Below are 22,490 nucleotides of genomic sequence, written 5' to 3'. Positions count from 1 at the left end.
AGAGTAAACTTGCCAATTATTGTTCCATTTAGCAATTTTGCTCTCTAATTGGTAGACAAACTTAATTCTTTGCAACAGAACGTAGAAAAGTGGTTTCAAATTGTTGGACCTACAATAATAAATGTACTGTTTTGCTATGAGGATTATATGATTTAATAAGAGGAAGCAATCTTTCCACGATGCAGGGATTGCAATCCATCAACTAAGGACATCAAATCAAAAATATCTTTTGGAGAAAGATTCACCCGGCTTTGATTACATTGAGAAATAAATTGGTTTTTCTCTGTTACTAAATCGCCTATTTTGATTATTCCTTTACTAACCAAGCTTTGATTGAAGACTGATTTATTATTAATACATATAAATTTATTGTTCCAAAGAACAGTGTTGGAAATTTGTTCATGCGAAAGCTCAAGTACATTGTTATCGGTGGCTGCGGAGCAATGCGAAAAACACTCAAAACATTCCCTGTAATACATCGGGAGGTTTATCGGAAGTTTTTTTATGTCAAAGTTGCAACAGAGGATGAACTTCCCCCCGACCTGTTTCAAATAGTGAAATAAAATAGTTTTCCAATTACAAGGTTCTTCATCCGCGAGTCTCTGGCAAAGCATTATTCTATGAGTCTTAATTATCGATTCTAAATGCGGGGCCTTCAGGCCCCCATCTTTTATGTCACCAACTAGGGAAGCTCGTTTTACTTTGTCTTTCCCTTTCCAGATAAAGTCAAATATAATCCTATTAGCCTCAGTTACCACCTCCTTATCTATACAAATTGATCCAGCACGGTACATTATCAGTGGAATTACAAAAGTTTTAACGATCTGAATTCTTCCAATTATTGTCAGATTTCTCCACTTCCAAAGTTGAAGTTTTGTTTTGACAGCATCTATTATTTCCTTAAAATTTAGTTTGTGTCTCAAACGGCTGTCATAAGTAAAATACGCCCCTAATATTTTCACAGCTCTCTTCAATAACTTTCCACGCGCTTCACCATTATCTTTGAAATTTCCACTTCCCGTAACAACTTCACATCGAGGTTTGACGCTACGCGGACGTCTGCAGAAACGGTCATTCGTTTCCGTCTAAAGCTAAAAATAACTTAAGTGAAATCGACATATCCCAGCCATCGCCCAAAGCCTCCCTTTCTGTCTCACTTATTATCTCTTGATTCTCCTGATCGAATTGACCATACATATCACTCATCAATGAAAATATGCGCCGTTGACGTTTTGGAGACCAGATGAAAACAGCTCGATCCCGATTTCTCGAACCCTCGGTTCTCAAACGTTCCGTCAGTTAATTCATAATATTTTTTCTTCAATCTTTGGCGCCTTGCTGACAGCGAACAGTGAGACCTACTTCACAGATTCTTAACCTGGATAAGGACTAATGCATATCTTTTGGAGTAGGAAAATTTTACTAGGACGATCAAAACATTTTTTAGGACGATCGACATTCTTGCCGAACGGAGAGTTTTCTAATTTATCTTGCCATTATAAGGTAACGATTGATCAGCATGAAGGACTCCCCTAACATACCAAATTTTTAATAATCTGAGCTGTGAAACTAAAATAAGATAAGTGGTCAGATATTTTGGCTCGGCCCATGGAATACGTTGTTGTATGAAGCCATATTTATTCTGAACTTAATTTTACGTTAAAAGTTTGCGGCGGAAAATTTACAGTGATAGATAAGTGTTGTCATCCAAAGGCATACAAGTTGCAGAAAAACTTCAAAAGAATATCTCTAACAAAAATGGACAATGCAAAATTCTCCATGGCTTTATAACGCTGGATGCAAAAGTTCTACACGGCGTTATTTTCCGCCAAGAGAAAATGAGGGGACAGAGAGGGAGGCTCCCGGTCCAGCCCTTGGGATATGTCATGTCCACGAAAGTTATTTTTAGACGAGCGGAAGTCTTTGTTCTAGCGGAAGTCTGTCTTCCGAGACGTCCGCATGCAGGCCAACCTCGGTCTGATGTTTGAAAGAAAAGCAAAGATTTCATGTAATGGCGGACGATGTGGACTTAACGTTTGTCGATGACTGCATGCGGACGTCTCGGAAGACAGACTTCCGCTCGTCTAAAAATAACTTTCGTGGACTTGACATATCCCGGCCAACGCCCTGAGCCTCCCTCTCTGTCCTCTCATTTTCTCTTGTTTCCGCTCAATTCACTACTTTTTCGACTACTAATGAACGATGCAGAAATTCTGCGTCTCAGCCTAGTGGCTTGAAAAACCTAGAGGCAAAAATTCCGCATGGTTTTAATTTCTGCTTTATTCGCTTTTTTCCGGACAACTGAACGGAATGGTGCAGAAATTTTGTATGATACGCTATAGCTAAAGGAGTTGGAAAACGTGGATGCAAAAAATCTGCACAACCTTATTTTGAGCTTAATTCAATAGTCATTTCAATAACTAATCGGAATAATGCAGAAAGTTTGCATCTTTAAAGAAGTGGCCTGAAAAACTTGGAACAAGTTAAATAAGTTAAGAGAACGGAAATCCTCATTATAGCCCCTGAAAATCTGCACAAAGTTATTTGCCAGCTGCTTGTGGCATGTATGTAGATATTGCATCTCAACCTTGACCTGATCACTAGCGAAATGCACAAATTACGAAACCCATATGAGACAAATCCCACGCCTAGTCAGAGCTCCAAACCGCCATTGTCAATTGAACGTAAGAATTCGAGGTCTTATATATTCAAGGGAAAAGTCATTTTCTCTTCCATATGGTAAGCACTGAAGTCGCAGATTAGAAAGTGTGCGCTCGCGCCCTGCTAAAGGAACTCCACATTTAATATCTGGCAACAGATCTTCTTCGCACTACTTTATCTCCGACCGCCCTTTAGCCATTTGATGAGCGCCAGTCTCGTGCTTCTCAAGTTACCTACTTCATAGCCAAAAAGAATTCTGCGTAATTCTGCCATTCCGAGACAAGGGAAGCCAGAACATTTACGCATGCGCGGAAGGAGTGTTTGAACAAGAAAGAAAAACGCAGTACCTCCAGACCCGGCGCTCGAGCGTCGTACCAAACGAATCATCCCGGTATTTCTGCCCATGCGATCGCTTTTGAACGCAGTTGGACTTTCGCTGCTTTCTGTTACCGACCTTGCCTCCCGGTACGGCATTGAGGGAGAGATATGTCGGCCCCTAAACCATATGTGACAAATCCCACGCCTACTCACAGCTCCAAACCGCCCTTGTCAGTTTAACGTAAGAATTCGATGCCTTATATATTCAAGGCAAAAGTCATTTCTCTCTCATATGGTAAGCACTGAAGTCGCAGATTACAAAGTGTGCACATGCGCCCTGCTAAAGGTAACACACAAACATGCATGCATGTTTCAGAATAACTACAAGAACTAATATCTTCGAGACATTACATTTACAGCTACAATACATAGCATATACAGGTACATAACTAAACACTTAATATTTAAAGATAACTGCATTAATTAACAAGAAAAGCCCCTGTACAAAATGCGTCCCTCGATTCTCTTTTAAAATCAGTTAACTCAGTGGTACGGATAAAATCAGGTAGCGCACTTCGCAACTTAGCTGATACGTTACAAAAATAACTAAGACCATAACTGGTTGTTTTAGGTTTATTGAGGGACAGAATGTAATTTCCGCGAAGATCATTCTCGGATAAGGACTATAAACCGTAGGCCCCGTCTCACAAATGTCCTCTATGTTCATAAGTTCCCTGTGGGACGTTAAAGAACCCAAACACTATTCGAGAAGAGTAGGGGATTAAGTCCCCGGTGTTGTGGCTGTCCTGTTCTCTCCAGCAGAAGTGGCCGGCTTGGCGGTAATGTCTCTAAAAAGGCTTGTCGTGTATGAGGCCACCTAAGCAGAAACAGCCACAAGTCAAAAAGGGATTTTGCCGAGTGCTGGAACATGTAGATGTAGATGATTTTCAATGCGCTTCTTGCATAGAGATGTAGAGTTTAACTTAAGTGTTAAGAGGAATGGAAATTTACAAATATAAATCTCAGTATTTTCTTAATTTTCTACAATGAAAACTTGTTCAGAAATCACAAGCCGTACGTTAACAGCCCACACCAGGGTTACTCCTTAGTATCTGGATAGAGATCTTCTTACTACTTTTTGCTCCAGCCGCGCTTTAGCCATTTGATGAGGGCCAGTCTCGTGCTTCTCAAGTTGCCTCCTTCATGGCCAAAAAGAATTCTGGGTAATTCTGCCATTCCATGACAAAGGAAGCCCCCCGATTCTCATTTCATTGATTTTTTATAAGTGTCGGGTCACCCAGTCCTACCAGCAAAATACAGCACTGATTGAGGTTTTTAGCTTTCAAAAGTTGCCCAACTTCTATCGGTAGGTGCTGGACTTCGTCCACAGAAAGGCCAGAGAGACAACTTCACTCGTGAACCGCCATGTTTACAACAGAGCATTTTAGGCGTCCCAGTCTGCATGAAACCACCTCTCACCTATGTCTCGAGAAGACCAGACACGTGCGCTTCTTACCTTACGAGTTTATGCCTGTAGAATCTCTTCAACTGAAATGTCAATTCCTTGTAAAAACCAGCCAGCATCTTAATTGTTTTAGGGAGGCTACGTATCGGAAAGCCAGAACATTTGCGCATGCGCGGACGGAATGTTTGAACAAGAGAGAAAAACGCAGTACCTCCAGATACCGGCGTTAGAGCGTCGTACCAAACGAGTCATCCCGGGATTTCGGCCCGTGCGATCGCTTTTCGACGCAGTTGGCCCTTCACTGCTTTCTGCTACCGACCTTGCCTCCCGGTACGGCATTGAGGGAGAGATATGTCGGCCCCTAAACCATATGTGACAAATCCCACGCCTACTCACAGCTCCAAACCGCCCTTGTCAGTTTAACGTAAGAATTCGATGCCTTATATATTCAAGGCAAAAGTCATTTCTCTCTCATATGGTAAGCACTGAAGTCGCAGATTACAAAGTGTGCACATGCGCCCTGCTAAAGGTAACACACAAACATGCATGCATGTTTCAGAATAACTACAAGAACTAATATCTTCGAGACATTACATTTACAGCTAAAATACATAGCATATACAGGTACATAACTAAACACACAATATTTAAAGATAACTGTATTAATTAACAAGAAAAGCCGCTGTACAAAATGCGACCCTTGATTCTCTTTTAAAACCAGTTAACTCAGTGGTACGGATAAAATCAGGTAGCGCATTTCGCAGCTTAGCTGATACGTTAGAAAAAGAACTAAGACTATAACTGGTTGTGTTAGGTTTATTGAGGGACAAAATGTAATTTCCGCGAAGATCATGCATACGGAGATTTTCAATGCGCTTATTGCATAGAGATGTAGAGTTTGGCTTATTAAGTGGTAAGAGGACAGGTAATTTGCAAATATAAATCTCAGTATTCTCTTATTTACATTCTACCCTCTGCTTGACCAGAAATTACGAAAGGCCAGTTTTTTTGCTACAAGGATAACAGCGAAAAAAAGCACTACTTTGTTGCGAGTTTTCTAGAGTAAAAACTTCTTCAGAAATCAAAAGTCTACGTTAACAGCACACACCAGGGTTACTCCTTAGTATCTGGCTAGAGATTTTGTTCTCACTACTTTTCGCTCCGGCAGCGGTTTAGCCATTTGATGAGGGCCAGTCTCGTGCTTCTCAAGTTGCCTCCTTCATGGCCAAAAAGAATTCTGGGTAATTCTGCCATTCCATGACAAGGGAAGCCCCCCGATTCTCATTTCATTGATTTTTTATAAGTGTCGGGTCACCCAGTCCTACCAGCAAAATACAGCACTGATTGAGGTTTTAAGCTTTCAAAACTTGCCCAAATTGTATCGGTAGGTGCTGGACTTCGTCCACAGAAAGGCCAGAGAGACAACTTCACTCGTGAACCGCCATGTTTTAGGTGTCCCAGTCTGCATGAAACCATCTCTCACCTCTGTCTTCTTTCAAAGGCTTGCCTTGACCCACATTTCAGCTTAATGATGCCAGGCTGTGTGCTTTTGTAGACGAAGATTGCCCGAAAAATGACTTATAAAATGATAAACGTACCCGATTTTAGCCAACTTGCTCGCTTTGGGATCACTAACCGTTGGCATTTGTCACGTGATGCCCATACCTGACCCCACATTGACCCAAAACCGCCGCGGATGTTTTAAAGAGCACTTCTTATATGACGAAGCCAAGTGCTGGAGACTGTTATGGCCTGCATATCTTATATGCTTTTCTTTGCCCTTCCCTTTTCAAAGTTCTGTTTCATGATTTTTCCATTGAATGCTTAATTGACACGTCAAGAATAATAACATACTCAAGTGAAGCTATGATCCTCGTACCCTGGGTGTCAGCAGAGGTTCTATTTTTCTTTCGCGAGGAGCGAGCGGTTAAAACGGAGAGGCGAAAAATACGAACCTCTGGTCACGGCGGTTTAGAATCTCACTTCCATGCAAATCTTGCCAAACCGGTTTTCTACAGTGATGTCAATGTTGTACCCAATTCAAGTCCTTTGGGAATAGAACGTTTGATGTTGACAGTTCCCATCGTGCAGCAACCAATCAAAAGCGACATGAAAACCACAAACCGTTGGTGGCTGCGGTTTAGTTTTCTCACACGTGAATAGTTTCTTACTCGAAACACGATATTTCTAGTGTTCACGTTTTCGGATTTTCTTTCAGCTCTAGGATATGCGAATCAATCAAGGCATTCACGGGACAAATAACGACGACCATAGCATCTTTTGGATAATGAATCCACGATCATACAAATACGAACAAACTTTCGGCACAAGTTGCATGAAATATCAAAGATTTGCGGCATCCAGTTGGCAGGACCACAAACACATCCTCACGCTTGATGAAATTCCTGAACAGGTTTCAGTTTTAAAATCTCCAAAAATCCAGAATTTGCTGTGTAATGTACTGTGCAAACCTCTAAATACTCGCTCGAATTCACAGCCTTCCACCGCCAGTTTTGTTTTCGTAGCAGTCCTTGCGCTCAAAACCGGTTTTGTGGCCATAGGTGTGCCCTACCGCCGTTCAACCAGTGAAATTGAGTGTTAGATTGTTTTTACTCGGAAAGAACTGGCACTGACTATGAAAAACCAATCAGCGACCGTGTTCATAATCACAGATCATGGAAGTGAGATTCTAAACAACCGTGACCAGAGGTTCGTATTTTTTGCCTCTCCGTTTTAACCGCTCGCTCCTCGCAAGAGAAAAAATAGAACCTCTGGCACCCATGCAGGGTATGATCCTCGCAGTAGAGAAGCTTGAAAAATTTAGGAGCTCAACGGGGTTTGAACCCGTGACCTTGCGATATCGATGCGACGCTCTAACCAACTGAGCGATTCCGTTGGCAAGCTCTATGGCCGTGCTGTGTAGTCGAAAGTACTTTGGCACTCACTTCGAAATTCCCTGATGCACGTATCATTCAAGATGGCACTTCAATAAAAAAAAGTTTCGGGGAAAGTTATCTAGCGCAATTATCTGTAAACTGTAAAACTCCCTTTTTCGATGTATCTTAAATTCTTCCAGATAACGTTTTGCCATAATGTCTCTCTAAGATGTTAAAGAATCTAGGTCACAGACTTATTTTTTTAGATAATTTTTATAAACTCAAATTTAGAGGGTTTTTTTGTGGACCTGGCTTGTTGCTATGGTAACTGATATGACGTCACAAGTGCCATCTTTCATTGTTTCACAAGCACTATAGCAACGAAAAACCCTTTCGAGCCTTTTTAAGTTAAAACAGGATAATGACAAGGGTTTTGCTTGCAAGACACAAAAAAATTGTTGGTAACATACAGTGTAGATGCTGGATGCCGATCAAAGAAATCAGTGAAAGGCCACGTAATTATGACACAAAAACCCTAAACAATTCTTTCTTTTAAAATCCTTTATTCAACTACACAATATTAATGACGTGACGTGCCACGGAGAGAAGGGAGGAGGGGGGGGGGGGGGTCCTGCATCGCTTGTCTCATGTCGGTTCTTTGTCAATGTTTCACGTTGCTGTCAGAAATTAAAGGAAATTTAAAGAAGGATGTTGTTTGTCGTGGTTTCCCTCTACTGTGCCGTCGCTACTTTTTTAGGCCAAGTCGCTTGTCGGAACTTACCCTGGCAAGAGCAGTTGACGACAAACGTTTAGAGCTGTGGAAGAAACACTTGTATGCATGTATGTATGTATGTAAATCTTTATTTAAACACGGAAAATCATCAGTTAAGCTTAAGTTAAAAACTAAAACTAATTACAACTGCTTTACATGATTGCCGTGTGGGAATCCGATATATCAGCTACCTTCTTGATATTTCGCTTAAAATGCTCAACGGATGCAGCATTTTTTAAGTTTTTGGGCAAGTTATTCCATAGCATGGCCCCGCTGTAAGAGAAGCTTCGTTTCAAATAACTGGTGCTTGGTTTGGACAGGGTCAGCCTTCCCTCAGAGTTTCTTAGGTTGTAAGCAGAGTGACGCTGAGAGAAAAGACTTTGTAGATAATCCGGAGCTAGGTCATTCATGGTTTTATACATCATTAAGGCTTTTTGTTTCTTTCGGCGAAGAGATAGCCTCTCCCAGCTGAGGGTGGAAAGAAGGTGGTTCCTCATTTCAATATGGATTCGTTCAAACTTGTCGAGAATTTAGAGTGGAGGTGATCTACACATCTGCTGAAAATGATTGGATGATCGATGTTGATCCTTAGACAACCACAGCTTGAATTCGGATACTGCTTGAAGTTGGAAGTCGAAGACCTACGTCGATGATGGTTTTTTCGAGGGAAAATGCAGGCGGGATGTCTGAGGTTGAAATGGTAAACGATCAAAGTCAAAGACACACATCACAAAAGAATTATCTGGATCACAAAAAGGAAAAATTCCAAACAAGATTATAGGGATTGCGTTTCGGTTTTTTTTTTTTTTCATTTTGTTACCTTAAGCAATACATCGTTTTCACGTGACGTCATCATTTTCTAAAATCCAAAACTAAAGAGCCACGAAAGTTTTTATCCTCACCAGGCATAAGAGGCGGTAAATTTGTACGCATTTGCAATTTTAAAGCTCAATAGCGTGCTTCGTTTGGAAACCAGAGCATTTTGAATTTCTGAGTTATAGCGGTGCGTGACACGAGGCGACGATCGAGTTTATCGAGAAATATATATTTATCTTATGGTTTTGAGCCTTTTTAGAATTTAAAGCATTAGGAAAGGTGCTTAGGTAAATAGCTGTCTGTTCAGTACAGATGATCACTCGCCTAGATAGCCAGAGTAAGTAACAGATGTTGACACTATTTTCCGGCCGCCATATTGGTGCACCACAGATGTGCACCAACATGGCGTTATCATACTGGGCTTTGTAAATTTCTGCGAAACATTTCGACGAATATCTGAAGTTTGGGGAAACACACAGGCCTAAAACTTGGAGAAGTGTCTTCTTCATTTATCTTCTACAACATCACGAATTCTTGACTTTTTCCACTTAACGGTTTTCGATTTATTTTTTTATTGCGTGACAGTGAAAACGATCTATACGCGTGCGTACAACTCCAGTGGGTACTACATGGAAGATACAATGACTACTTTAAACAATGTTAAGGGAACCTCCACTTCAACAAAAAAAATAACATTAAATCACAGGAAATAACTGTGACAGTCCGAAAGAAATAAGTTTTAGAATCGCCTATTTTTGTTTTCGAATTTTGCGGGCGCCGCCATATTAAATAATTGTGACGTGTTACGGTTGCCCTATTGTTATTAGACAAAAGCCCTTTGTGTCAGATTAATAGGGTAACCCGTCACAATTATTCAAGATGGCGGCGCGAAATTTGAAAGTGAAAATAAGCAATTTTAAAATTCACTTTTCCTGATATAAACACATAAAAGCAAATTTCGAACAATTTGGTTTGTAAACATAATTTCCATCGGTTTAAACTTATTCTGTAGTAAGAGTGGAGGTGGGTTCTCTGTAAGAACGCCTAATAAGAAGAATTTTCTTTCCCGGGATATGACGTCGTAGAAAGGTAGATCTTAGTTTGGGTTATTGGAATGTGAAATAAAAATAAGGGGTAACCATGCATATTTTTCGCACTTTTTTGTTTTTGAAAAAATGGACACTTAGAAGTTTTTGCTTTTGACTTTAAAGTCTAGTCAAGTACATCCTGTCTCCTGCGATTAAAATTCGGTCAACCCTTCCAGTATGGACATGACTGCGTAGGCTATAGCGCTGAAAAACTCAAAAAGGGCGTTGTCTTCCCCTGGAAATGTCACTAAACCGTTCGTGACCTTGATGAACACTTCCAGCAAATGATAAATTTGCGTTTGACATGAAAAATCTGCTGCTTTTAAAAAAAGTATATAAGCTTACCTTCTGATCGATTGCCCAAGGACGACGAGAGCAAGCTAGCAAGCAACCTTGGTTCCCAGAACCTCTTTCTTAGGAGAGGTCCTGGAAACGAGGTTGCAAAGCAAGAGGCCCGTGTGGGTTGCGCACCAGCTAATGCCGCTGATCCCACTTACTGCATCTTCCCAAAATCATCTCCAACCAACCAACTAATGGAAAAAATTACGGTGAACGTATCCAGTGTTGGAACGCATCTATAAAGAGCCCAGGCCCACGTCAGGTCACGTATGCTGCTCGCGGAGGTTCGCTGTAATAAAGTCCGGAAATTTTTGTCTCATTTTTTTTACTGATCATAGATTTTTTATCTTTATTGCACAAACCACGACCCCCAAACTCGCAAACCGTCTACGGCACATCCTGCTCGACCTCTGAAAAATCAACCCTGTTGTCCTACCAGAGGACAAGGAGAAAAGAGACGTGGTTGGGCAAATGTTCGGTTTAAGACGCTTCCAATATGACTGTTGAGGAACAGTGGGTAGAGAAGAACAATGAGGTGAGGGGGTCACTGGGCACAAACGAACGATATCAATGTATCGAGTTTTTAAAGGAAAGATCATTGTGAATATTTCACATTCGCCTCTTCTTTTCACTTCTACTCCACTCGCCAGTCTTCTGATGGCCATCCTTACGTAACTTCTGTCAACACCACCCAATATGGTTTACCTTCAGCATGGTTCACTGTTTCTCGCCCTTAGAATTCTTTTCCTCCGTCTGTCACTAAGTCAAATTCTCTTTCACTACTTCGTAACACCCTCAACTCAGTCTTACACTTTAATTATCTAGCCTAGCGAACGAAGAAATATTTTGTTTATCCTAAAGAACAAAATTTTCTGTAGTGTTCATGTTTGTTGTTTTTTTCCATTGGCATCATCCACTAGATTAGCCGCTACTTCTTAACTGGATGATCCGGCAACTCACTAACTCACTATCTAAATATTTGTACTTCATTTCCTTTATTTATAAATTTTGTTGTTTGTAAATCTTAACTTTTTTATTCTGTACTTGTGTTGTTTTGAGTTGAGATAAATAAATTCTCTTATCTTATCCAGCATCTTATCTTATCTTATCTTATCTTACCTTATCGACAAAAAAAGAAACTGCATGGCTGTAAGCGAGTTCCAGACGGTGTATTAAGTACATAGGTTCGCTCTTGCAACTGAATGAGCAGAAGAAATGACACGTAAATGAATCAGAAAAAAAAAACAATGTCGCAGGAAAGAACTAAGAGTGCATGGTCTTAAATAGAGGAATCCAACGGGCTACAGCGAACGGGACTGAGAACAGAGAGCCCCGATCAGCGCACAACACGACCCGAGCTTCGAGTCCCTTCTGCAGTTATCAACCACTTTTTTCCATAGTCGACTTTACAATGAAAGTTGCTCGAAATGGCGTGCGCGACAGCTGCTGTCAGAGATACCACTGAGCAAGCGTGAAAGCGCGAATTTGTGGTAGCCAGAACACTTTAGGGATAAAGCAATCCTGTACTTTAAAGCTTGAGACGCATTAAAGAGCAATTTACGTCTGGTTTATGTAAAAATCATTTCCATACCAACAATAGGTCCTGAATGTCCAATGAGCTTAGCCGAATAAGGCCAAAAAACACATCGGTTTCCTGGCTGTCAAATGAAAATTGAACATTAAAACTTTCGACTCCTGACATCTGCGCATTCGGGATGAAATTTTCACAGCGGGCAATAACGCTGACTTTTGCATATTTTAAGCCCCAAAAGGCAACTGCATTGTAAGTTCAGCGCTTCCGCGATGGCCGAAATTCAGTCTGCAGTACACGGAGAGGGCGAATTAGAAAACTGTAGTGAGGTTAGAAAGCCTCGACGAAAGCGGTAGGTATTACTTTTCCTTGCCAGATATTGTGGTAAGTGTCACCAAATACAACTGCTTCTTCGTTAATCATCGAGGAAAAACTCCGCAGTGATGATACCGGTGGGTAGCCAGAGTCGTTCGTGCACGGATGCAAATTTTCTCCCGTAAACGTCTTGCATTTCAGCAAAGACAATTAGTGTTTATTTGTCTGCTAAAAGAGAAATACAGTTCACGATTATGAGATCAACAGCGTCTTGTGCACGGGATTAGAAACTGGTTCGTGGTTTTCCTGTCACAGGACATTTAATTAATTAGCAAATGCACGAAGCGAAATTCGAGTCGCATTCGTCTGACGCAATAAATTAATGGTCACTATGAGTAAAATGCAGCCACAATGTCTGTTTGTTATTAGTGTTATATTAGCAAACTGGCTGTCAAACTTTCGTTTCAGTTTTATAATTTTAGGCCCATCGATTACATCGAAGGTTGACAAAAAGTAAAAGTTGACCCTTTGTCGTCACGCATGGCAGTTTATGCCTTTGACGATGTTCTCGTTGCATTTTTCGCTTGCAGACAAGACACAGACACAATTTATTCCTAGTGATATGCATTGGAGCCTTTGTAAACAAGAAGAATGATTGTTTTATAGTCAAATTCTGCGCATTCCGTAAGGTGGCAACAGGGTCATTTAATAATCACTAACAGATCATTTTATGGGGCATTAACTTTGCACAAATTGATGGTTCGTCGGACAATGTGCTTAATTTCAAATTGTCTTGCCGAAAAAAATAAAGATTTGCAGCTTTATCCGATATGCCATTAAATCAAGTCGGATGATTTTTAATGAGAGCTTAGCTCTTTTCAATCAAACAAACAAATGTTCTTTGGGGCTTATCTCAACAGACGCAAACAGTCTGATACTAATTTGCGAAGTTAAGTCGATCGTTTTCTTCATTTCTCTCTGTGTATACCAAGTCGCTTAGGGTTCAAGCAATCACTAATGCGCCCGGGTCGTTCTTGATTAATCCCTTTTATAGACAATGTAGAAAATATACTTAAGCCCCGGTATACAAAACAACCGGGTAACTTCGCGGCGACTTTTTTTTTCGCATTTCGTTAAAAATCTAAGCTAAACCACAAGCATTATCATTGGCAAATATTTGCCATATTTATTCTCACCGGGGAGCAGATCAAATGGCGCCCGAGAGATTATCCTGGTTTTGTTTTGATATGTTTTGACCTTCTTATTTGTTTTAGGTTTAAAGAAAAACGCTTTAAAAGTAGTTGTCCATATGGATACAGTTAGTTTGTCACTTGTAATGTTTTGCAGAGTTCTTTCCTCATTGGAGCACGCCTTTATGCAGGAAAATTTTGTTTCATGCACTTTTCTTGCGTATGGTGCCGCAATCATTCTGCGTGCTATTTGCATCGCGTTCACGCCACGCAGAGAATCGTGCTTTTGGGCTGGGAGAGAAATTCAAGGGATTGAACTTACGACCTCCGAATTAGATCGCCGTTGCTCTACTGATTGAGCTACGATGCTAGACAGGAGCAGATCAATCACGGCAACAGAAGAGCCTGCTCGCATGCTACAACGACGGCGACGGAGGCGTCCTCTTTGCGTTATCGCAAGTCTTTGACGGTTATTCAATCTAAGGGGCTGGACAATCTGCGAGCAATGTGAGCCAAGCAAATTTCGCATTTAACTCTAAGCTCCCATTTCAAATAGCGCTGTTAAAAAGTTATTAAGTCTAAGCACCCATTTTAGAACGGTTATAGCTTTTAATAACTGTGTGACTCGCATGTTGACTCGTACCGACTCGCAGTCATGGCTCGCTGGCTCGCCCATTGTCCTAACTCGTCATAACGATAGGGTTCATGTCGTTGTTAGGCAGAGTACCGGAAAAATATAGTCTAAAATGCGTGCAGCACATGAAGGACAATTCCTTGTCCTCTTTCCTTCCCCTAATGTTGAATCCGTTCGCAAAAATTATTAAGATTGTTGTCAGGATGTATCGCAGCCTTCCTGTGTGGCTATTTACCTGTGATTTAACACAATTTAACCAATTTCTTAATTCAAGCGTTGCCACCCGCTAGCAAAAGACATATAAAGGAGCAATAACACATGACAATAATGTTACTAGGCTTTTCAACTGAGAATGTCGCTATTATCGTGATTGCCAAACTCCTTAAATTTGCGTCCATGTTGGCTTTACTAACTCCGTGCTGAAAAAAACAATCCATTTGCCATTACAAAGAACAAAGAAAATATACTGCATATGCATAATATTCTAGACTTGTCTTTACAACGAATTTCTAAAAGTGGTTTGAATAAAAAACATTTGCAAAATGGTGCCATAATGAGAGAACCATTGTTCGTGTCATTCAAAATGGCGGCGGTGACGTCAAGCCCAAACCACCTGCGGGTATTTCTCAATAGTTCGTATTTTTTTTTTTTTTTTTTTTGCTACTTTTTACTATGCTGTGTACTCAGTGAAAGCTTGATAAACAAAACATGTATGATTTTTTTTTTAGCAAAGGCATCAAGTACGACCCAGTGGTTAAGTATTTTCCTCGTCCAAAAGGAGCCGGCAACATAGGACAGTGTTGAAAAAGGGGATACGTCCATAATAAATATCGTTAATTATTAAAGACGTTTCTTGAGTGAAATGCTGTGTTCCCTATTTGCAAGAGGACTTTTTTCCCAAAGTCATCCGGAAGGTTGCGAGATTGAATGCAACTGCCATCTTTAAATCACATATTGAACTGCGGATATCATGTGAAATCACGTGAAGCTATGATCATCGCATTTATGAATGCAATTAAGAAGCCTGATAAATTCAGGACTTTAACAGGGTTTGAACCCGTGACCTCACGATGCCGGTGAGACACTTGCATACAATTTTGTATGCAAAAAGCAAGGTTGCCTGATCCTGGTGCATCTAACCAACAAATTATTGCAGACTCGAGTCATAGCATGTTATAGAGCAAGGCTAGCTGTACGCCTGAGGCTAGTATATTTCTACGAAGAGAAAATGAGTGATTTCTACCCAATATCTTGTCAGGCGCGCCGGGCTGACTTCTTCAAACAGCTTACTCCCTGAAGAAGCCAGGCCGTGTCTGACCAAGTATTGGATAAGAAAAATATACTAGCCTCAACCAAACAGCGCAGCCAGCCTTGCCCCATTATCCGTTTTATACAAAGTTTACATTCGTATACCTCAGCGGATATAATACACTCAACATTGATTTCGGTTTTTGTGTAATTTTCCGGCCGCAAAGAGTGGAACCTTTTTGTTCACTCTCGAACCAGTTATGGAAAATGGATGACCAGGAAGACAAAATTTCTCTCGGAAAATGGCATTGTTTTTAAGAACGGTATCGTATTTGATGTACGGTTTTATGACGTCTATTTCCGTGGTTTACGTACGTAAGTTGATTACGGTCAATTGACAGGAAACAGCTGAAATGATCTTGATATGATAATTTCTTTCAAGACAAAATAGGAACTCTTTTTCACCAGAGATGCCCGAGAAGCTAGCTTTAAGAATAAATTTATATGTTATGTTTATGACTCCAGTTCTCTACCTCAGACATTGTTCTAATTTGTTTCTTGGAAAGAGGGGAAGCTCGTGAAAGATTACTGGATCCGCTTCGAAAGTTTAACTTCTTGACTTTTACTCATGACAAATAGGTACCTTATCAATTTTCATAAACCGTCAAATTTCAAGGTTATTCTTTTCGAGAAGAACACAAATCACGCCATGGCTTGAATTATTTTATCACCAATGTCTCATCGAACTCGTTAACCGAATTTTAAATTCGCATACACAAGTAAAAACTTTTCTTTCAAGAAAAAAAATAAATAAATAAATAAATAAATATATATATATATATATATATATGTAGTCAATATGATAGTGCGCGAGCAGAAAAGAATAAATAGGGAATTGCAAATATTGGGCGCGTGGCGAAAAATGGAAATTACTTTTCAGTACCATTTATTAGCGAAATCATGTTTGGGATTTCGAAGGTGTTGTTTCGGTTTAGGAAAATGTTTAAAAAGCTTTTTTGACCCGAAGCTAATTATTTCCAATTAGTTGATCTCTTAACGAAAAATAAAATTGGCTTTTTCGCCGCCAATGTGGAAAACGATTCCAAACCTGTAATACGAGGACAGAATTTAGAAACCTCAAAATATTGTAATTTGAAAATAAAGACAACCCCACACAATGGAGTAACGAACGCGATTGTCGTTCGAAAAAGGAGTTTTTATGACAATCAGTTTTTATAGATATTTCGCAAGAAGAAGGAATTTCCGCTGGCTCACTGATTACCACAGTGTTCTTCCCAACCCTACCCCCGGTTGGTGTTACACGTTCTTGACAACACATCCATGCGAGAAAGTATGTGACATAGTTTGAAGTCGGCGGAGTTTGACAAGTGTAGGTAAATACGCGAAGATTCGAGGTGTGTTTGTCTCTGATGCAACGCGAAGCGATTGTCTTCTGGTTGCAGAATAGTGTGCAGCACATCGTCAACAGCTAAATGAATTTTAGTGCCTGCTTTTGTTGTTCCAATAGAATGCCGTTGTTTGGGAAGAAGAAATTTGACGAGAAGATCACAAAGAAGTATGACTTCCATAAAGTGTTGGGCACGTAAGTAGCTGGTTTTGTTATCCAAGCATCTTGTTAGAGGAATGGAAATGTCATGTTTGTCGATTCGAGTGATTGTCGCTGACAAAAGATTCCAATGCCTTATGTGAGCTCCCCGCTCCTGTGTGATGGGAATCTGCTCGCGCGCTTGGTGGAACGAGCAACGTGCTCTTTATAGCTAATAAACATCCCAGCTGTCTTGTCCTACTGTTTGCTCTACGATCTACATTTCGTTTGGTTTTTTCCACAGGGGAGCTTTCTCAGAAGTTAATTTGGCCGAAGAAAAGTCAACGGGCAATTTATATGCAGTGAAATGCATCAACAAACGAAATCTCTCCGGGAAAGAGGAAGCGGTTGAAAACGAAATTGCTATCTTGAAAAAGTGAGTCAATCATCAATAAACAGTATGTTCATATCATGATAATATCACCCAGCCAGCCATAAAAAAATTGTGCGCGCATTAGGTCTAGGTGCGCGATCGAACGTTCGAAATTTGTTGTTTACATGTCGATTTCTCGTTTCGTTTTTCGTTTCTGCTCACTTATCATTTTATTTTTTCATTATGCAGGGTGAATCATCCGAACATCATAAGGTTATGGGAAATTTTTGACAACAAGACGCACCTATACCTTGTCATGGATTTGTAAGTTGCCTTTGTATTCGTACAGCTTTACTCCATTCGCAGAGCGCGTATTAAATAACGGGCAATATTGTCTTTATTCATTTGTCGAGACAACTAAAACCCAAGATGCTATGATTGTTTGATATTACTATTTGAGGTGGACTCAGCGTGTGTGGTATATCACAAGATAATTGGCATGCAGCAACCGAGCCTTAAAGCGTTTTTGCTATTACTTGCAATGTTACACGTAAATTTCCTGGCGGAAATATCTCTTTTATAACTCGCACGATTTCTCTACCGGTTTTTGGTGTTGCGCAATATTATTATAAACTGTGTACTTTTCATGAGAAAGATTTGTATTCAATGTTGGAAAAAAGAAATGAAAATTTGACTCCAAAAAAAATTATGAAGTGATAATTTTCGCAAGTGTTTGGCCTTCTGATGATCGGAAGACGGTTGGAACGAAATGTCACGAACAGTCTGTTCATTGCACGTTTTTATTGTTTTGCTTTGTGTGAAGTGAACAAAGTTTTAATCCGAAGGAGTGTGCTGATGGTTAGTTGTCTTTCACGGGAGATTTAGCAATGAAAAGACCGGCTGATGTCTTGCACAAGGTAAACAAAATCAAATTACGTTAACTCTGTAGTCCGACCGTGGCAATTTAAAGAGTTTAAATCTCGATTATGAAATTATGCATCAAAGTTCCGTCTTCCGGCTTAACTTTGTTGTGTTTTGACGGTGTGCGAGAAGAGAATTGTACCGCTTTCTAGATATGCAACCAACAAACTTACTTTTGAACCCACGTTAGAAAAAGGATGCCAGAACTTAACCCAGAGGTCAATGGATGAGCTAGCTGAAATAACAAACGTGAAAATTTTTTAGATCGCGTGCATTTCAAGAACACGATAATAAGCCAAACGAACCATGTACCTCCGAGCTCAGAGTACAACGTTCTAACAATTTAATTATTCATAACAAGTTGAGAACTTTTGTGACAAAAACGTAAAATGGCTGTTAGCGCACTTAACTTTTTGAAGAATTATTGAAAATCAACAGGAAGCAAGCACTTGTGCAAATTCGAATGTAAAAAAAAAGCTTCATTATGTAGTCGGGAAAAAAGCATGCAAGTTCCAACTGAAAATGGTGCGTGGGCGATTGTGGAGTCTTGTTTATGAATAATGGAAACTATTCTTGCCGATACAATCTCAACATTGGCAAAATAAATATGTAGTTAAATGTGATTTGAATCGATCATGTGTGTTCAGCTAATCGAACGAGTAGTACAAATTAATATAATTTCAACTTTGAATAATATTGAGATCAAAACTGCATGTTCTCAATTTTTTTGGATTCCTTACAATAAGTATGTTTACTTATTATGGATTTTCCGTTTTCTTAGCTTTGAATGGTTAATTGTTAATTTTTTTTATTAGAAGTCTCACCTGTCATAATTGCTTGGTTCCACGAAACGCTACTCTTTTTTTTTTGGGAACGTAACTGAAAAAGTATTTTTCCAACAAAGGAAATCAAGGCATTACACAATTGTTTATAGTGAAAATATATTAATGTATTGACAAAAGATCTTTTGCTATTTTGTTGAGTATAATTTGCGTACAATTTAGTGTTGTAATGTGTCTTTTATCCTGTGGTTTTCTGTGAAATTGAAAGTTTGGGAAAATTAAAATATGGTAAAAGCTGCATGATGAAACAGGTGGGAACAAGAACCGAAGGAGATGGCTAAATATAAAATTGTGGCCACAAAATGATCGTGCTTATAAAATATAACAATAATTTTTATTGGTATTATTACTATCTACATACAAGTGCAAGGAACAGAATTTATTACCCTTTTGAAAAAAGGATCTTAAACTAACAACTTAACTTGACATTTCGGCTGCAAGCTACGTAGCTTAATAATAATAATGATTTTCTTTGACAAGGCTTACATATTTACTGGTTGCCCAGTAGTTTACAACATGGCTCTCAAATCAACTGAAATTAAACAAATCAAATCAAATGTTGGTTTTTGAGGAGATCGAGGGGAAAACTGGGGTAACTGCGGGGAAAAACCTCTCAAAGCAATGAGAAGAGAACCAACAAACTCAACCCGCATATGACGTCGAATCCGGGAATCGATCCTGGGCCACATTGGTGGAAGGCCAGTGGTCTTACCTGTGACTGCGCCAGAACTGCTTCCCTTCATTGTTCTTTAGCCATCTTCTGCTTATTATTTCGTTTGATCCTAATCAACCCACACATAGTCAGCGATAATGGTTTATTTAGACAGTGTGAAATTAAACTCAAGGCTTAACGTGGCATTGTTGGTCAGCGGCTACTCGCACGGCCATCGTGTTATCCCACTTCTGACACCAAGTCTGGGAGCCGATATTAGTAACAGAACTTCCTTTATTCGTAGTAATACATACAATATGGCAGATCTACCAGGGTCCGAAATTAACTTTTTTATATGGGCGACAACTGGCGTTTGGATAAAAATTTTCTGTCGCCAGATGGTAAATTGTGGTTGCCAAAAATTTTCTCCTGAAAATGCACGTTTTGAACTTCTTTATGGAGACTAGAAAGCAACAACTGTGCAGTCTTGTGTATGTCTCAAGCATTTTGGAGAGAAAATGTACCCGACCTGAAATGTAATGAAGAAGTCCATCTGCCCATTTGTTGAAAATTTCAGTCATGGAAACACCAGTCACGTTCTGTTGCACGCGAGCTGCCATGTTATTACTGTGCTACATTCCTCGCACCAGTCCCTCAAATCTCTTTACTGAGTCGCAGTTTTTTTGCCCGCAATACGTATTTTATGAGAAACCGCAAAAAAACGTGGCGGCTTGCAACGATTCTTGCGACGTAATGGAGACCTATGGAGGTAGTTAACGGGAAAACTCCTTTCATTTTTATTTCAAAAACATCGGCAGGATAAAGAGTAAGACACTTGTTGGGAAACGGCTCTGAACTTAATAGTACGTCGCCCACTGGCGACCAACTGTGAAATTCTGGTCGCCAGTACTCAATTTTTAGTCGCATTGGCGACCAGGAAGGCGCAATTTCGGACCCTGTCTACAGGAACGTCTCTCCTTCGTATGAACCTGCGAGTAGCCGCTCGCCTCATGTTTCCCATGGTTCCTTGATGTACATGATATTATTGAGGATGATGATGATGATGATGTTGATGGTGAGAGATTATTATTAATTATGAGGTAGATTATTTAATATTAGGACAGGAACGGTGATGATGGTAGCCAGGGTAGCTGGAAGGATATTTTACTATGGGATTATTTAAATGAGTAAATCAATGGTTACTTTAATGTTTTTTGACTGCAAGTGTGAGCGGCTGCAAAGGAAAATCTCTCAAAGTACTCATCACCATCAGGGGTCTCATTAGAAGCCAGTCACTTGCGTTATACCACTGTCTATGTTCTCAGTAATTTGCCTCTCACCGCTGGCTCCTCTGCCTTGATTTTCACTCAAACCCTTGCAAAAGACAAGAGTGACTGCCACTTACGTTGACTAGCCCGTGCATCTACTTATTGTAACCCCTACACCATTCCATTCATGGCCCACTAGCGGCCTAAATGCAACAGTGCAACCATCAATGTACTCGCGTACGTTTGTTCAAATAATCCCGCCAACTAATGCAAATGATGATGATAGTGGTGGCTGTGTTGAGAATTTTTTTCTGTGTTTTAGGGTTCAGGGAGGGGAATTGTTTGACAGAATAGTGGAGAAAGGAAGCTACACAGAAAAGGATGCCAGTGACCTCATTAGGCAAATCCTTTTAGCTGTTGATTATTTACATGGCCAAGGAATCGTCCATAGAGATTTAAAAGTAAGTCTGTTTTTCTTTGTAACGTCCTGTAGAAGAACTTTATCTTTCTAAAGATCCCCCAGCCTGACTTTTTCTATTCCTATCCCAGCAATAGTCAGATTAACAACAAGCATGTCCAAGAGAAAACCTCCACACATATAGGACTTAAAACTCTAAAAAAACCACATTTTTGAACCTATACAACCAAGGGCCCATATTGCTTTTCTTTGAAATCATTCAAGTACAGCTGCTAATCCAAGATGGCTATCAACAAACAGCAACATAGAGATGAAAGCCTTAAAAGATATTACCAGGATGAAAAAAGTGACTGGGGATTTTAAAAAATGAATTTCTTATCACGTAAACACAAAATCCGTTCAGGGCTTTTTTGCACAACTTATCACAGAGTGCTGTAGGTGTCCATGGTTGATTGGCAAATCATACACATATGCCAAAGGTACCATGCTTTTTGTAGCGCATCTTCGTGCTTAAAGTATTCATATTTTGTCCCTTTTGTCAGTGTAATCAGCCTCATAGAATATTTTTGTTTTGGTTTATTTCAGCCTGAAAACCTTCTCTATTACAGGTAAGTCAGCATTCATTTTCCAGGTAGTTTCTTAGAGGAGACTATTAATCCAGCCTTTTTTAACTTACCTGGCCTTTGGTGAATAAATTAATGCACAAAATTCTTGCACAAGAAAGGCAATAGCAAATTTGTCAAGCAAGCTTTGGTTCTTTTTGCTCAAGTGGATTTTTTCTTATAATTACCAATTAAGTACCAGATTCAAAAGGGTCTGCCATGATTCTGACTACTAGTCTACTATACTACTGCTACTGCTACCGCTACAACTACACTAATAATAATAATAATAATAATAATAATAATAATAATAATAATAATAATAATAACAATGATTAGTATCACCCAACTCGTGGACTAATGCAAATCCTGCATTTTGATTGGCTACGCTAATAGATGACTATTAGCCTTCACGGGCTTCGCCTCATGGCCTATTGACTCGTAGCCCGCAAGGGCTACGGGTCTAATTGTTGATAATAACAATAACAATAATTCAAATAATAAGCTTGTCAAGTGCTCTTTCCCAAAGGTCCAACAGGACCTTATATTAATAATAATTCCAATACTGAAGCACAATTATTAAAATAATAATAGCAACAATATGAATAATAATTT

At 39.8% G+C, this 22,490-nt stretch overlaps 1 protein-coding gene across 3 annotated transcripts in view; it reads left to right on the top strand.

Annotated features, from left to right (window-relative positions):
* Positions 1 to 12,027: 12,027 nt before the first annotated feature.
* The window catches only part of LOC138011330 (calcium/calmodulin-dependent protein kinase type 1D-like), a 20,224-nt gene continuing 9,761 nt past the window's right edge, over positions 12,028 to 22,490 (top strand). The window contains exons 1-6 of one of the 3 annotated variants that reach the window (XM_068858298.1): positions 12,028 to 12,218; positions 16,782 to 16,856; positions 17,104 to 17,235; positions 17,422 to 17,496; positions 21,178 to 21,316; positions 21,859 to 21,881. In XM_068858298.1, the coding sequence (XP_068714399.1) occupies positions 12,139 to 12,218; positions 16,782 to 16,856; positions 17,104 to 17,235; positions 17,422 to 17,496; positions 21,178 to 21,316; positions 21,859 to 21,881 (524 nt within the window). In that variant the 5' untranslated portion in view covers positions 12,028 to 12,138. Of the gene's footprint in view, positions 12,219 to 16,566; positions 16,669 to 16,781; positions 16,857 to 17,103; positions 17,236 to 17,421; positions 17,497 to 21,177; positions 21,317 to 21,858; positions 21,882 to 22,490 lie in introns of those variants that run through there. The other 2 variants (XM_068858300.1, XM_068858299.1) reach the window with 2 other exon arrangements.

Source organism: Montipora foliosa, chromosome 7 (assembly GCF_036669935.1).
Source record: "Montipora foliosa isolate CH-2021 chromosome 7, ASM3666993v2, whole genome shotgun sequence".
NCBI lineage: Eukaryota > Metazoa > Cnidaria > Anthozoa > Scleractinia > Acroporidae > Montipora > Montipora foliosa.
The sequence above is the reverse complement of the archived record's forward strand: the minus strand, read 5'-3'. Positions and strand labels throughout refer to the sequence as shown.